This window comes from Chlorocebus sabaeus, chromosome 5 (genome assembly GCF_047675955.1).
Source record: "Chlorocebus sabaeus isolate Y175 chromosome 5, mChlSab1.0.hap1, whole genome shotgun sequence".
Lineage (NCBI taxonomy): Eukaryota > Metazoa > Chordata > Mammalia > Primates > Cercopithecidae > Chlorocebus > Chlorocebus sabaeus.
This window is the reverse complement of record NC_132908.1, coordinates 64,833,599-64,849,518: the sequence shown is the minus strand read 5'-3', so window position 1 is coordinate 64,849,518 and position 15,920 is coordinate 64,833,599. Positions and strand designations below refer to the sequence as shown.

The following is a 15,920-nucleotide window of genomic DNA, read 5'->3' as shown; positions in this document are numbered from 1 at the left end:
AGAAAGAAAGAAAGAAAGAAACTCACGTTCCTGCTCTTTGGTGGTACAACTGTGAGGCACGTTCCACATGGTTATTACCATGGTCTCCAGTGGCCCACAGTGGCAGTCACTTCTCAATCTACTCTACTGACTTTCTCCCTTTCCTGCCTCGCTTTCCCCACTCCTTCACTTGCAGTTACTCAAATCACATCCTAAATAAACTATCTGCTCCCAAGTCTTTGTCTCAGGGCTCACCTTGAGGGAACCCAAACTACATTGTGATAGTCTCACTTTGTCCCTTTTACATGACCTGCCTGGCCCTCATGAGCACGGCCCCGAGGACGTACCTCTGACAGAGCTGCAGGAAATACCTGCCCCCGCAGGTGCCTCCCCAACATGCCGGGACAGGGCAGCACAGACTCACCTCCCCAGAGTAACTGTACTTGCCCCTGAGGATCTGCCGGTATAGCCGAGTACGGTTGTCGTCCTCAAACGGCATGGTGCCACTGAGTAGGATGTAGGCAATGACGCCCAGCGCCCACATGTCCACTGAGTTGGTGTAGGGCTTGCGGACCAGGACTTCCGGGGCAATGTACTCAGGCGTGCCACAGGTGGTCTTCATCAAGCAGTCGTCACCCTTCTTGCGAGCACTGGCCAGGCCAAAGTCGGTGATGATGATCTTAGAGTCAGTGCCTGGATGGTAGTAGAGCAGATTCTCAGGTTTGAGGTCTCGATGTGTGATGCCCAGTGCGTGCAGATACCGGACGCCATCCAGCACCATCTGTAGCACCCGTGTGGCATCACGCTCAGTGAAGGAGCCCTTGGCAATGATGCGGTCGAAGAGCTCTCCACCAGTGGCCAGCTCCATCACCATGTACACCCGCTCCTGCGTCTCGAACACCTCCACCAGCTGGATGATATTGGCATGACGCACCCGACGCAGCACACGCAGCTCCGACTCACACACCTCCCGTCCCTCCCGGTACTTGGTCTCAATCATCTTGATGGCATATGGCTGCCGGGTTGCCCGGTGCTCTACACGTACCACTCGGCTGAAGCTGCCTCGGCCAATTAGGGCCTTGATGTCATACTTAGCTGTCACACGTGGGTCAAACTTGGCCCTGTACTTAGCTACCCTGACCCTGCGTGGTGGTTCTGAGGGAGGTTCCGTGTGGCCAGCAGTCGGGGGACTGGGACAGGGGTGTGCATATTGACTTGCTGCTGGGAACCCAGCTTTGACAGGGCCAACACTGTCCACCTCTGTGATGAAGTGCTTGTACACATCACTCTTAGTGCCACTGAAGGGCTCCACCTTCTTGACCAGATCCAGCTGGACATCCTTGGGTGGCTCGGGAAGGACCTTGCTTGTCCCACAGCCCATCACGGACACGAGGGCATCCTCTCCAGCGAGGCTGGCAGGACCTGCTCTGAAGGCAGTGCCCCGTCTACACCTACACACAAAGAGAGAACAAGTCAGCACAGCCAGGACAACTCTAAGGAAACCAGCCATCCTCCTCAGCTCTCCCTCTCCAGAAACCCAGTCTCCCCAAAACCAAACTCCTAGCCAGGCGTGATGGCTCACACTTGTAATCCCAACACCTCGGGAAGCTGAGGCAAGTGGATTACCTAAGGTCAGGAGTTCAAGACCAGCCTGGCCAACATGGTGAAACCCCGTCTCTACTAAAAATACAAAAATTAGCCGGTCACGGTGGCATATACCTGTAATCCCAGCTACTTGAGAGGCTGAGGCACAAGAATTGATTGAACCCAGGAGGTGGAGGTTGCAGTGAGCTGAGATTGCACCACTGTACTCCAGCCTGGGCGACAGAGCGAGACTCTGTCTCAAACAAACAAACAAAAAACCGAAGTCCTGGCTCTCATTTATTTCCCTGGTCAGGAGTATAGCTTTGCTGTTCAAGAGCCCAGACTCAACATAGGGTCTAGCTGAAAAGATGGCCCGAGCATCACGGCTTCTGTTTTTTTTTTTTTTTTTTGATACGGAGTCTCGCTCTGTCACCCAGGCTTGAGTGCAGTGGCGCGCGGTCTCTGCTCATTGCAAGCTCCGCCACCCGGGTTCACGCCATTCTCCTGCCTCAGCCTCCCAAGTAGCTGGGACTACAGGCGCCCGCCACCACGCCCAGCTAATTTTTTGTATTTTTTTTTAATAGAGACGGGGTTTCACCATGTTAACCAGGATGGTCTCAATCTCCTGACCTCGTGATCCGCCCGCCTCAGCCTCCCGAAGTGCTGGGATTACAGGCGTGAGCCATCACACCCAGCCACATCACGGCTTTGACTCATATCTCCCTGGGTCTCAGTCTTATGCTGCTCTTCAACCCTGAGATGGGGCAGGAACACACACAGCCTCAGCCGTCAGGGCGCCCACCCTCCTCACTCCTCTGCCTGGGCCCCTTATCCTAGTTGAAGTCCCATGGTTCTAAAATGTTAAAATCATTCCTCTTATTATTCTGACTCATCTTTTCTGAAATGGGGGTGTGAAGTGTTGGAGGCCTGCTCTCTAACACCATCACCCACCAGGGCTCGGAAAGCTGCTTCTCCAAGGCCTCCTTCATGGGTATCTTTCCCAGCCCTTTGGGCTTCCTACAGGGGTTGGTCCCTCTGCAACAAACAACAAACCACTTCCCTGGGGCTCTCCCTCATTCTCCTGAAAGGCTTCCACTCCTTCGCTAATGCACCGTCCCCACCCTAGCAGTTTAACTCCCTATTCCAGGGTCTCTCACTTCCCCAGCACACTACATGGATGGCTGAAATCCCACACAAGGCCCAGAGCTGCTGTAATCAACTCCAGTGAACCTGGGACCACAAGCCTCAGCACACGCCACCCGGTGACTGCAAAACTTGCCTAGTCTTCATTCAAGAGTCAGAGGCGGGGCCGGGCATGGTGGCTCATGCCTGTGATCCCATCACTTTGGAAGGCCGAGGCAGGCAGATCACCTGAGGTCAGGAGTTTGAGATCAGCCTGGCCAACATGGTAAAACCCCATTTCTACTAAAAGTACAAAAATTAGCTGGGCGTGGTGATGGGCACCTGTAATCCCAGCTACTTAGGCAAGAATCGCTTGAACCCGAGAGGCAGAGGTTGCTGTGAGCTGACATTGTGCCACCCCACTCCAGCCTGGGCAAAAGGGTGAGACTCCATCTCAAAAAAAAAAAAAAAAAAAAAAAAAGAGTCAGAGGGGCTTGGGCTCAGAGACGACACTGGCAGTTTCACTCAGATTTAACTCAGGATGAAGATCAGGGTTATTTTGCTTCCTTACGATGGGGATTCAGGAGCCCTTCCAGTTTGATTCCCAGAGATGTTCCAACCATGAACAATACCCTGGGGCTGGTGGGGCCCCGGACAAGGTGCAGTGCTGAAGTTACTGCTTTCCAGAGGTACCACCTTTCTAACGAGAGGGCTCTTCTCTATGTCTACCTGAGTGCTCCAAGGGTTGAAGAGAGCTAAGGATTTCCTATTAATTATGACACACAGGCTGAGCCCAGTGGCTCATGCCTGTAATCCCAGCACTTTGGGAGGCCGAGGTGGGCGGATCACTTGAAGTCCACAGTTCAAGACCAGCCTAGGCAACATGGTAAAACCTCATCTCTACTAAAAATACAAAAACATTAGCTGGGTATGGTGATGCACACCTGTTTGTAACCCCAGCTACTAGGAAGGCTGAGGCAGAAGAATCACTTGAACCCGATGAAGGTTGCACTGAGCCAAGACTGCGCCACTGCACTCCAGCCCGGGCAACAGAGCGAGATCTGTCTTAAAAGAAGAAAAAAAAGGCTGGGCACAGTGGCTCACGTCTGTAATCCCAGCACTTTGGGAGGCCGGGGAGGGTGGATCACGAGGTCAGGAGATCGAGACCATCCTGGTTAACACGGTGAAACCCCGTCTCTACTAAAAATACAAAAGTCCGGGCTCGGTGGTTCACGCCTGTAATCCCAGCACTTTCAGAGGCTGAGGCGGGCAGATCATGAGGTCAGGAGATTGAGACTATCCTGGCTAACATGGTGAAACCCCGTCTTTACTAAAAATACAAAAAATTAGTCGGGCATGGTGGTGGGCGCCTGTAGTCCCAGCTACTCAGGAGGCTGAGAAAGGAGAATGGCGTGAACCCAGGAGGAGCTTGCAGTGAGCCGAGACTGCACGCGCCACTGTACTCCAGCCTGGGACAAAGATCGAGACACTGTCTCAAAAAAAAAAAAAAAAGGCCAGGCGCGGTGGCTCAAGCCTGTAATCCCGGCACTTTGGGAGGCCGAGACGGGCGGATCACGAAGTCAGGAGATCGAGACCATCCTGGCTAACACGGTGAAACCCCGTCTCTACTAAAAATACAAAAAACTAGCCGGGCGTGGTGGCGGGCGCCTGTAGTCCCAGCTACTCGGGAGGCTGAGGCAGGAGAATGGCGTAAACCCGGGAGGCGGAGCTTGCGGTGAGCTGAGATCCGGCCACTGCACTCCAGCCTGGGCGACAGAGCAAGACTCCGTCTCAAAACTAACTAACTAACTAACTAACTAAATAAATAAATAAATAAAATAAAGTCAGTTGGCAATAAGAGAGTCAAGGATTTTCCCTCTGACCTTCCTTTTCTCTTCCTGGGACACAGTTTCTCTCCCATTGATTCCAATCAGAAACTCTGTAAAGACAGGCTGATGCGGGTACTCCACCATCCCAACTACAGATTGAAACTGGAGGATGATATTAGACTAAATTGGCCAAGAGAGGGGGAAAAAAAAAAAAAAGAAAGTGGACAAGAGAGGGTGCTGGCTGAGAGGTGGAGATCATGGGCAACAGCCCCCAGGTGATCACAGCTGCTCCACAGTCCCATCACATCTGTTTTTTTTTTTTGAGACGGAGTCTCACTCTGTCGCCCAGGCTGGAGTGCAGTGGCCGGATCTCAGCTCACTGCAAGCTCTGCCTCCCAGGTTTACGCCATTCTCCTGCCTCAGCCTCCCGAGTAGCTGGGACTACAGGCACCTGCCACCACGCCTGGCTAGTTTTTTGTTATTTTTTTAGTAGAGACAGGGTTTCACCATGTTAGCCAGGATGGTCTCGATCTCCTGACCTCGTGATCCGCCCATCTCGGCCTCCCAAAGTGCTGGGATTACAGGCTTGAGCCACCGCGCCCAGCCATCACATCTGTTAAACTCCCTCTCCACACTGTGGTCAGGTGAAAATGCAGACTCTATGACATGGGAGGTGGCTGGTAAAGCTCCTAGGAAGAAAAGCAGAGCCTTTTCCTAGGAGTTCCCAGCATCTCATGTGTGCCTCTAGCCCAGTGACCATGGTGGGTGTAGGGATGGGCAAGGATGAGTAAGGAAGCTTTAGAAAGAGAGACTTCCCAGGAGGGTCACACTATGTCATCTTGCAGAAAGTACCCAACTCTCTAGAGTCCGCCTCCAAACCTTCAACTCCCAGCCTGGTCCAAAGCACTCTTCAAGGAAGGCATGCACATTGGACAGTGTGGCAATGAGTGTGAGCATTCAGCATTATCATCCTCACTGACACTCTACAGAAATGACAGTCCAGGAGAGGTAAAGAGACTCGTCCAAAGCCACTCAGACAGTGGTGACCAAGCATCTTGGACCCAAATCTCCTAGTTCCCCATCTGGGGCTCCTTCTAGCACTCAGGAAAGACTCCAGCAGTGCTAGGCCTCATCCAGTCCAGGCCTCGAACCTTCCCCATGCCACTGAGTTGATGAACCCACAAAGCTTTCCTGAGGATCTTTCCTGAAGGGTCTGCTTTAGAAACCTCCATTCTAACTATAATCTGAGTCACGCTGCTCACTGCTCTACTCCGGACTGCCTTTGATCACTACAGCTGTCAGACCCTTGAGGGAAGGGGCCATTCTCAGGTTTCCAGAACTCCCTTGGTATTTATCAAAGTGCTGAACTCAGAGCAAATGAAATGTGGTCTGGCCGGGTGCAGTGGCTCACGCCTGTAATCCCAGCACTTTGGGAGGCCAAGGCAGGCAGATCACCTGAGGTCAGGAGTACAAGATCAGCCTGGCCAACATGGTGAAACCCGTCTCTACTAAAAATACAAAAAAATTTTCAGGCATCGTGGTGGGTGCCTGTAATCCCAGCTACTCGGAAGCTGAGGCAGGAGAATCGTTTGACCCTGGGAAGCGGAGGTTGCAGTGAGCTGAGATCATGCCACTGCACTCCAGCCTGAGCGACAGGGCAACACTCCGAAGAAGAAAAAAAAAGAAAAAGAAAGAAAAAGAAAAACAGGTCAGGCACAGTGGCTCATGCCTGTAACCCTAGCACTCTGGGAGGCTGAGGCAAGTGGATCACTTGAGATCAGGAGTTTGAAACCACCTGTCCAACATGGTGAAACCCCATCTCTACTAAAAATACAAAAAAATTAGCCGAGTGTGGTGGTGAACACCTGGAATCCCAGATACTCGGGAGGCTGAGGCTGGAAAATCGCTTGAACCTGGAAGGTAGAGGTTGCAGTGAGTTGAGATCACGCCACTGCACTCCAGCCTGGGCGACAGAGCAAGACTCCATCTCAAAAAGAAAAGAAAAGAAAAGAAATGTGGTCTGGCTCTTGGATTTCTCTTTGCTGCAAGGCAACAATTCTAGAACCTCAGAAATTTTGAAGAGGCCAGATCGGTGGTTAAACCATAGCCATACTCTTTGGACACCCTGTAAGTATCCTCAACAATGAAGGAAGTAAGTTTGAGTTTTACAGATTCTTTTCTGAATGCCAAAGCAAGTTTGTTCACAAGCTGCCAAAGCTAGCCCCATTTGTGGGGAAAGCCAGGGTCCCGGAGCAGGGAGCAAGGATGAATCCTGAAGCAATTTCCTGGCCATAGAGGCAGGGTCTGTGAATGTCTTCCAGACAAGGAAACATAGGAACCTTGCCCTCTCCAAGCAAAGCTTTATAACCTGTCACCTGCAAAGATCTCCACATTCTACTGCCATGTTTTGAAAACCGTCTACCGGCTGGGTGGTGCTGCTCACACCTGTAATCCTAGCACTTTGGGAAGTCGAGGCAGGCGGATCACAAGGTCAGGAGTTCAAGCCCAGCCTGGCCAAGATGGTGAAACCCCGTCTCTACTCAAAACACAAAAATTAGCCAGGTGTGGTGGCACGTGCCTGTAATCCCAGCTACTCGGGAGGCTGAGGCAGAGAACTGCTCAAACCCGGGAGGCAGAGGTGGCAGTGAGCCAAGATCGTGACACTGCACTCCAGCCTGGGCAACAGAGCGAGACTCCATCTCCAAAAAAAAAAAGAAAAAGAAAAACTGTTTACCAAAATGAAGTAGTTAGTAATTTCTCAATAATTCCAGAAATAAGGCTGGATGCAGTGGCACACGCCTATAATCCCAACACTCTGGGGGCCAGGACAGGAGGATTGCTTGAGGCCAAGAGTTTGAAACCAGGCTGGGCAACATAACAAGACCTTGTCTCTACAGAAAAAAAAGTTTTTTCTTTTTTTCGGGATAGGGTCTCACTCTGTCACCCAGGTTGGAGTGCAGTGGCACAATCTCGGCTCGCTGCAGCCTCCGCCTCCCGGGTTCAAGCAGTACTTGTGCCTCAGCCTCCCGAGAACTAGGATGCCCAGCTAATCTTTGTATTTTCAGTAGAGACAGGGTTTCACCATGTTGCCCAGGCTGTTCTCGAACTCTTGAGCCCAAGTGATCTGTCTGTCTTGGCCTCTCTACAAAAAAATGTTAAAAAAATTAGCTGGGTGTGGCCAGGCGCAGTGGCTCACACCTGTAATCCCAGCACTTTGGAAGGCTGATGAAGGTGGATCATGGGGTCAAGAGTTCAAGACCACCCTGGCCAACAGAATGAAACCCCATCTCTACTAAAAATAGACAAAAAATTAGCCGGGCGTGGTGGTGTGCGCCTGTAGTGCCAGCTACTTGGGAGGCTGAGGCAGGAGAATGGTGTGAACCCGGGAGGCAGAGCTTCCAGTGAGCCGAGATGGCGCCACTGCACTCTAGCCTAGGCAACAGAGCAAGACTCCATCTCAAAAAAACAAAAAAAAAACTAGCTGGGTGTGGTGCTGTGTGCCTGTAGTCCCACTCAGGAGGCTGAGGTGAGAGTCACTTGAACATGGGAAGGCAAGGTTGCAGTAAGCTATGATTATGCCACTGCACTCCAGCCTGGCAACAGAGTGAGACCATGCCATCATCAGAAATATAGACCCTGGCAATGTACCAGGGGTTCTCCTTCCAAAATTCCATGTTCAACCCAGAAATATTTACTGAATTCCTGCTGTGGGTCAGGAACTCTGCCAGAGGTTGTGACAAACAAAAAGCAGGTAGCCATAGTCTCTACTCTCAAGAAACTTACAGCCTGGATGGCTCCACACCAACAGTCCCTTTATCCATGACTCTTAGGATGCCCCAAGAGGCCATTTCAATGCTGGCAGCTTGGAAAGAAAACTTTCTCCCAGCAAATGAAAACATCACATTTTTCCACCTTAGCATCACATCAGACACCATGGCAACAGAGGGCTGTACCAAGAATTAGTTCAGTGATGACCTAGCCAACACAAACTAGCTTAATGCTCATTGAGTAAGATTCCTGGAAGGAAAGGGAGTTCAAATAAATAAGTCTCTCTCTAGTTCTCAACAAGCAAACTGCTTCCCTTCTTCCAGTGCTGTACTTCTTTCTCTCAAAAATTTTTCTCCATGCCAAGATATACACAGAGAATGATAGAATGATACTATTGCATAACACCCGGGAGTCAATGGAGACACCTGTTCTCAGCTATCGTGAAGCTTAAGGGTTGATACTTTGGCACACCTATAGCCCATTCACATCATACAGCTGGGAAGCTGTGAAGAGGACCTAAGTTGCCCATATTACACACCCACACTTCCAAAGTAAAACAGAAGGCCAAAGCAACGTCTCACTCATTTAACTATGAACTTGTGATTGATAGAGAACTCCAGCACCTACTTCAGATTCTCCGTCTCAAAAAAAAAAAAAAGCAAGCACACTATTATCAGTTTTCCCCAATGACCAGAAATGACCTTGAGGAAATCATATAATACAAAGCACTTCCTACACACAACTAAGCCTGAAGAACAAACAGGCTTATTAAGACAAGACCTTCTAGCCAGTTGTGGTGGCTCAGGCTTGTAATCCCAGCAGTTTGGGAGGCCGAGGTTAGTGGATCACCTGAGGTCAGGAATTTGAGACCAGCCTGAGCAATATGGTGAAACCTCATCTCTACTAAAAATACAAAAATTAGCTGGGTGTGTAAGCTGGGCAACATGGCTCACGCCTGTAATCCCAGCACTTTGGGAGGCCGAGGTGGGTGGATCACCTGAGGTCAGGAATTTGAGACCAGCCTGACCCACATGGAGAAACCCCATCTCTACTAAAAATACAATGGGCTTGGTAGCGCATGTCTATAATCCCAGCTATTTGGGAAGGCTGAGGTAGGAGAATTGCTTGAACCTGGGAGGTGGAGGTTGCGGTGAGCTGAGATCGCGCCATTGCACTCTAGCCTGGGCAACAAGAGCAAAACTCCGTCTCAAAAAAAAAGAAAAAAAATTAGACAGGTATGGTGGCAGGCATCTGTAGTCCCAGCTACTCGGGAGGCTGAGACAGGAGAACGGCTTGAACCTGGGAGGCGGAGGTTGTAGCTAGCCGAGCTCACGCCATCGCACTCCAGCCTGGCGACAGGGCGAGACATCGTCTCAAAAAAAAAAAAAAAAGAAAAGAAAAAAGAAGACAAGTCCTTCTTTTGACAAGGGAAACTCTGTGAAGAGGAGCATTAGCGATAAAAGTGGCTTCCATTAACTGAGTGCCAACTATGCTAAGGATCTTATATGTACCACCTTACTCCTCTCTACAAGCACATGTAGTAGGCACGATTATTCCTATTTTGGAATAAGGAAATTAGGACTTAGAGAACCTCAAGATTTCAGAAAAGCCAGAAACTGAATCCAGGTCTTTCTGACACCAAAGCCCATGCTTCTAGGCATGAGACGACAACAGGAGTTCACAAGGCAAGCCCTTCTCACTGGACAAAGGAGACAACAGTTTTCTTAGGCAATGACAAAGATCTTCAACAAGAAAGCACAGTAAAGTTACCTGGGAAGTTTTTTCAATATACAGATACCTTGCCGGACGAGGTGGCTTACGCCTGTAATCCCAACACTTTGGGAGGCTGAGACGGGTGGATCACGAGGTCAAGAGTTCAAGACCAGCCTGGCTAACAGGATGAAACCCCATCTCTACTAAGAATACAAAAATTAGCCAGGTGTGATGGTGCGTGCCTATAATCCCAGCTACTCGGGAGGCTGAGGCAGGAGAATCGCTTGAACCTGGGAGGCAAAGGTTGCAGTGAGCTGAGATCGCACCACTGCACTACCAGCCTGGGTGACAGAGCAAGACTCCATCTCAAAAAAAAAAAAAAAAATACAGATTCCGGCCGCGCGCGATGGCTCACGCCTGTAATCCCAACACTTTGGGAGGCCGAGGTGGGTGGATCACGAGGTCAGGAGATTGAGACCATCCTGGCTAACACGGTGAAACCACGTCTCTACTAAAAATATAAAAAATTAGCTAGGCATGGTGGTGGGCGCCTGTAGTCCCAGCTGGTAGGGAGGCTGAGGCAGGAGAATGGTGTGAACCCAGGAGGCGGAGCTTGCAGTGAGCCGAGATGGCACCACTGCACTCCAGCCTGGGCAACAGAGCGAGACTCCATCTCAAAAAAGAAAAAATAAATAAATACAGATTTCTACCCCAGATCTTCTTCATCAAAATCTCAAAGAGTGGGCCAGGTGCAGTGGCTCTTGCCTGTAACCCCAAAACTTTGGGAGGCCAAGGTGGGAGGACTGCTTGAGCCCAGGAGTTCGACACCAGCTGGGGCAACATGGCAAGACATCATCCCTGTTTAAAAAAAAAAAAAAGAAAAAGAATCTCAGCCGGGCATAGTGGCTCATTCCTGTAATCCCAGCACTTTGGGAGGCTGAGGCAGGTGGACCACCTGAGGTCTCAGGAGTTCAAGACCAGTCTGGCCAACATGGTAAAACCCCATCTCTACTAAAAATACAAAAATTAGTTGGGTGTAGTGGCGCTTGCCTGTAATCCCAGCTACTCTGGAGGCTGAGGCAGGAGAATCACTTGAACCTGGGGGGCAGAGGTTGCAGTGAACCAAGATTGTGCCATTGCACTCCAGCCTGGGCGAAAAGAGCGAAACTCCGTCTCAAAAAGAAAAAAAACCTCAGACAGTGAGGCTTTTGAATTTGTATCACAAAATTATCCGAGGAGATTTTGGACTATCCAGGATTAAGAGGCTGTACCACCTACCACACACATACGCTTGCATTTGCTGTGCTCATCTCAGATCCTAGCCCTGATAGGTGCTCAAAAATACAGCTGAATTTATCCATTCATAAGTCAGCATTCAGCAAATGCTACTGGAGGCTAGACCCTATTTTATGCCAGGCACAGAGCCAGACATATGCACACAGAAGACCACCATGTGACACAACAGGATGTACTCAATAGTAGCAGCATGGATATGAGGAGTTAATGGTTATATGTCAAGCAAGGGAGATTTTTTTTCCTAGGAAGTGACATCTCAGGTGGATTTTATAGGACAGATGTAAGTTTCCAACACTGGTAGGTGGTCGGTGGGGTGGAAGGCAGCGTATTGCGAACTGAGAAAACTGCGTATCTAAAGCACAAGGGGACCAAGCACAGTGGCTCACGCTTGTATTAATCTCAATACGTTGGGAGCCTAGGCAGGAGGGTCTCTTGAAGCCAGCCCTGGCAACAAAGCCAGACTCCCAGGCTCTACAAAAAATGTTAAAACTTAGCCAGGCGTGGAGGTGAGCGCCTGTTGTCTCAGCTACTCGGGAGGTTGAGGTGGGAGGATCATTTGAATTCAGGAGTTCAAGGCTGCAGTGAGCTATGAATGAGCCATTGCACTCCAGCTTGGGCAAGGGACCTTGTCTCAAAATTAGTAATACTAAAGCACAAAGATATGAAACCAGAGCTAACAGGGGCACCACACGCTTTAACAACAATAAACTACGTAAAGGGAGCACAAAAGCGCTCTGGTGTTGACTGGCTGGTTAAGCCTTCACCAGATTATGAAGAGCCCTGAATGCCTTGCTAAGAAGTGTGGCCTTTGTCTTGAAGGCACTAAGGAACCACTTTCAGGCAGTGAAGGACTTATTCAGATTTTCAGGTGGGAATTATCATTTCAACCGCTTTATGGAGGGGGACTAAGTGTGAGGGGCTAGGCTTCCCCTTGCAGGTAGAGGAATGACAAGCTTGCCAAGCAGGCAACCCAGCTGGACTCAAACCTATTTCCCAGCCTGCACAAGGAAGCGATCAGCTGCCCCGCTGGCCCCTGGCAGATGCAAAGAAGGAGTGTGGAGTAGGCGCCGGGCGCGAGAAGGCAGTAAAGACAAGGACAACCAGGTTGGATCAACCTGACCCGCTCTGGACGCGGGGCGGCTGAACAGCAAGCAGGCAGGGCAACCGACCACGTCTACCAGGCCCACGCAGGCCTAGAGACGGGATACCCAGCAAGACAGCACGTTCCGAGGCCAGTCCGAACTCGGACGCCGGGGACCCAAGCAGCTATCGCCCGACCTGCTCTCCAACCCTGTAGGCCCTGGCGCATGGGACACGGGCCGACGCTGCGGGCTGACCAGGCGCAGGCCCCGGTGCGCCAGAAAGCGACCACGACCACAGTTCGGCCGTCCCTCCCGCCCGTCGGGCCGTCGTCCTGGGCCGGGCCGCCTCACCTCGCGCGGGCGGCGGGCTCTTCGGCGTCTCGGTGGCTCTGTGGGCCATCTCCAGGCTGTAGCCGCGGCCACCGCCTTCGCCGCCGCCGCCGCCGCTGCCGCCATTCTCGGGCGTTAGCGTCGTGGCGTCATCACAGCGCGCAGCTAAAGCCAAAACAAACCTACAGGGCGGGACGGGGCGGACTCTCACGAAGCTGGGCTACGCGGCTGGCGGATCTCCGAGCGTGGCCTGCCAATCAACCTGTTCGGGGCGGGGACAGGCACTCTCCTGAGCGGGTGGATCTATTTGTCGTTCAAAGAAACTTGACCGCTGTCTGCCGGACAGATCCGTGATAGAAAAACGAGGGATCGCGGGAAATAAGGAGAAAGTTTCAAGTTTCTGGTTGGGGGAAAGGGGACTCTGTAGTGCTAGCTTGGGTAAACAATGCTTTCCAACAGAGGTTTCTGGAAGTGCCTCTGGAACTCCGCAAAGGATTGACTTAAATTTCATTAACAAAATATATTTTTTAAAACTGCAATTAGAATAATTTCAGAACTCCATGTGTTGAATTTGGCCTCCATCAAAGAAGAGGTGCAAATGGTTAACTTGTAGATTGGTGAAGTCAATCTTTGGCCAACTTCTGGACTCATGGTTATTTGTTGTTAATTTAATTTATATCTCGAGTCTGAAAAGCAAGCGGATTTAAAAAAAATTGTTACCATTCAAAATGACTTCTCTATAGGATCAGAACTGGTTCACTTTACAGTCAACCCAACTTGGAGGGGGAAAAATAGGTGCTGCAGATGGTAAGTGCATTGTAACCTCCATCCATCTTCCCCATTTCAGTGGCTCATGTACAAATCTTTATTGAGTATGAACTTTGCACATGGAACTTTGATTGACTGTATAAGCTAATGTTATACTTTAAACCTAAAAATAAATTAACACCAATAAAACATTGTCGTCGGCTGGGTGCAGTTGCTCACGCTTGTAATCCCTGCACTTTGGGAGGCTAAGGCAGGTGGATCACCTCAGCTCAGGAGTTTGAGACCAGTCTGACCAACAAGGTGAAACCCCGTCTCTACTAAAAATACAAAAATTATCCAGGCATGCCCGGTTAATTTTATTTTTATTTTTAATTTTAATTTTTTTTTTTTTTTGAGATGGAGTCTCGCTCTGTCACCCAGGCTGGAGTGCAGTGGCGCAATCTTGGCTCACTGCAAGCTCTGCCTCCTGGGTTCATGCCATTCTCCTGCCTCAGCCTCCGAGTAGCTGGGACTACAGGGGCCCACCACCACGCCCCGGTAATTTTTTATATTTTTAGTAGAGACAGGGTTTCACCGTGTTAGCGGAGATGGTCTCGATCTCCTGATCTCCTGATCCACCCACCTCAGCCTCCCAAAGTGCTGGGATTACAGGCTTGAGCCACTACGCTCAGCCCTTTTGTATTTTTAGTAGAGACAGGTTTTCACCATGTTGGCCAAGCTGGTCTCGAACTCCTAACCTCAGGTGATCTGCCCTCCTCGGCCTCCCAAAGTGCTGGGATTACCGGTGTGAGACACCACGCCCAGCCGTAGTAAGGTTTCATACAAGATTTCATTTAAAAAGAACAATGGGCCGGGCGCGGTGGCTCAAGCCTGTAATCCCAGCAATTTGGGAGGCCGAGACGGGCGGATCACGAGGTCAGGAGATCCAGACCATCCTGGCTAACACGGTGAAACCCCGTCTCTACTAAAAAAATACAAAAAACTAGCCGGGCGAGGTGGCGGGCGCCTGTAGTTCCAGCTACTCCGGAGGCTGAGGCAGGAGAATGGCGTAAACCCGGGAGGCAGAGCTTGCAGTGAGCTGAGATCTGGCCACTGCACTCCAGCCTGGGCGACAGAGCGAGACTCTGTCTCAAAAAAAAACAAAAAAAAACAACAAAAAAAAGAACAATGGTGGCCAGCGCAGTGCCTCACGCCTGTAATCCCAGCACTTTTGGAGGCCCAGGTGGGCAGATCACCTGAGGTCAGGAGTTCGAGACTAGCCTGGCTAACATGGTGAAACCCCATTGCTACCAAAAATACAAAAATTAGCTAGGTGTGGTGGCGGGCGCCTGTAATCCCAGCTACTTGGGAGGCTGAGGCAGGAGAATTGCTTGAACCTGGGAGGCAGAGGTTGCAGTGAACCGATATTGTGCCATTGCATGCCAGCCTGGGCGACAAGAGTGAAACTCCGTCTCAAAAAAAAAAAAAAAAAAGTTAAAAAAATTGTTTCCAAAAGTCTAGTGCAATAATTAAGGGTATAGACTTTGGGGCCAAACATACCTGAGATCAAATCCCAGCTCTGACACTTCCAGAGCTGTTTGACTTTAAGCAAGACATCTGCCTCATTAGCCTCATTTTATTTTTTAAATTTTGGCCAGGTTGGTCTTGAACTCCTGACCTCAGGTGATCCACTGGCCTCGGCCTCCCAAAGTGCTGGGATTATAGGCGTGAGCCACTGCGCCCAGCCTTTTTTATTTTTTAAATAGAGACAGGGTCTTGCTCTGTCATCCAGGCTGGAGTGCGTGGCATCAATCAAAGCTCACTGTAACCTCGAACTCCTAGGCTCAAGGGATCCTTTGCCTCTGGAACAGAAATTAAAAGAAATTGAAGAATGTGTAAGCAGAAACTCAGTTGTATATAAGAAAGTCTAATTCCCCCTGAGAAAGAGAAAGAGCTGGAGTCCTTTAAAAATTAACTGCCTGTTTTTCTGCGGCTAGTGAGCCTTATCTCTCCTCCTTTCCCAGGCATTGTGAAGGCCCCGTTTCCCTAGCTGTGCAGTTGCAAGGTCACTAGACAGATAAACTCAAGTCGTAAAACATGCTTCTCCTTGAAAAGTAAGAAATGATGTAATGCATGTCTCAATTAATTTAATAACGGGCTTTGTTTCTTGCTTCTGTAATATGCTTCCCCCTGCAAAGATCTCCCCCTGCCCCACAAAATGCTTAAAAGGTAACTTAACTCTTTGTTCAGGGCTCAGTCCTTCAGATTTTAATCCGACTGGGCCGGTGCACCTAAATAATTAATAAATATCCTCCTGAATCCCATTGGTCTCTCTGATTCCTTAAAATCCCCCTATACCTCAGCCTCCCAAATAGCTAAGTCTACAGGCACGCACCACCATGCCTGACTTGCTTATTTATTTATGTATTTTGAGACTGAGTTTTGCTCTTGTTTTCCAGGCTGGAGTGCA

The 15,920-nt window shown here is 50.1% G+C and overlaps 1 protein-coding gene across 1 annotated transcript in view; it reads right to left on the bottom strand.

Moving 5' to 3' along the window:
- The window catches only part of PSKH1 (protein serine kinase H1), a 33,466-nt gene extending 20,605 nt beyond the window's left edge, over nucleotides 1-12,861 (bottom strand). Inside the window, exons 1-2 of the mRNA XM_007993908.3 lie at nucleotides 12,725-12,861; nucleotides 404-1,430 (exon numbers count right to left, since the gene is read on the bottom strand). Coding sequence (XP_007992099.1) covers nucleotides 404-1,360 — 957 coding nt within the window. The 5' untranslated portion in view covers nucleotides 1,361-1,430; nucleotides 12,725-12,861. The remainder of the gene's footprint in view (nucleotides 1-403; nucleotides 1,431-12,724) is intronic.
- Nucleotides 12,862-15,920: the final 3,059 nt, after the last annotated feature.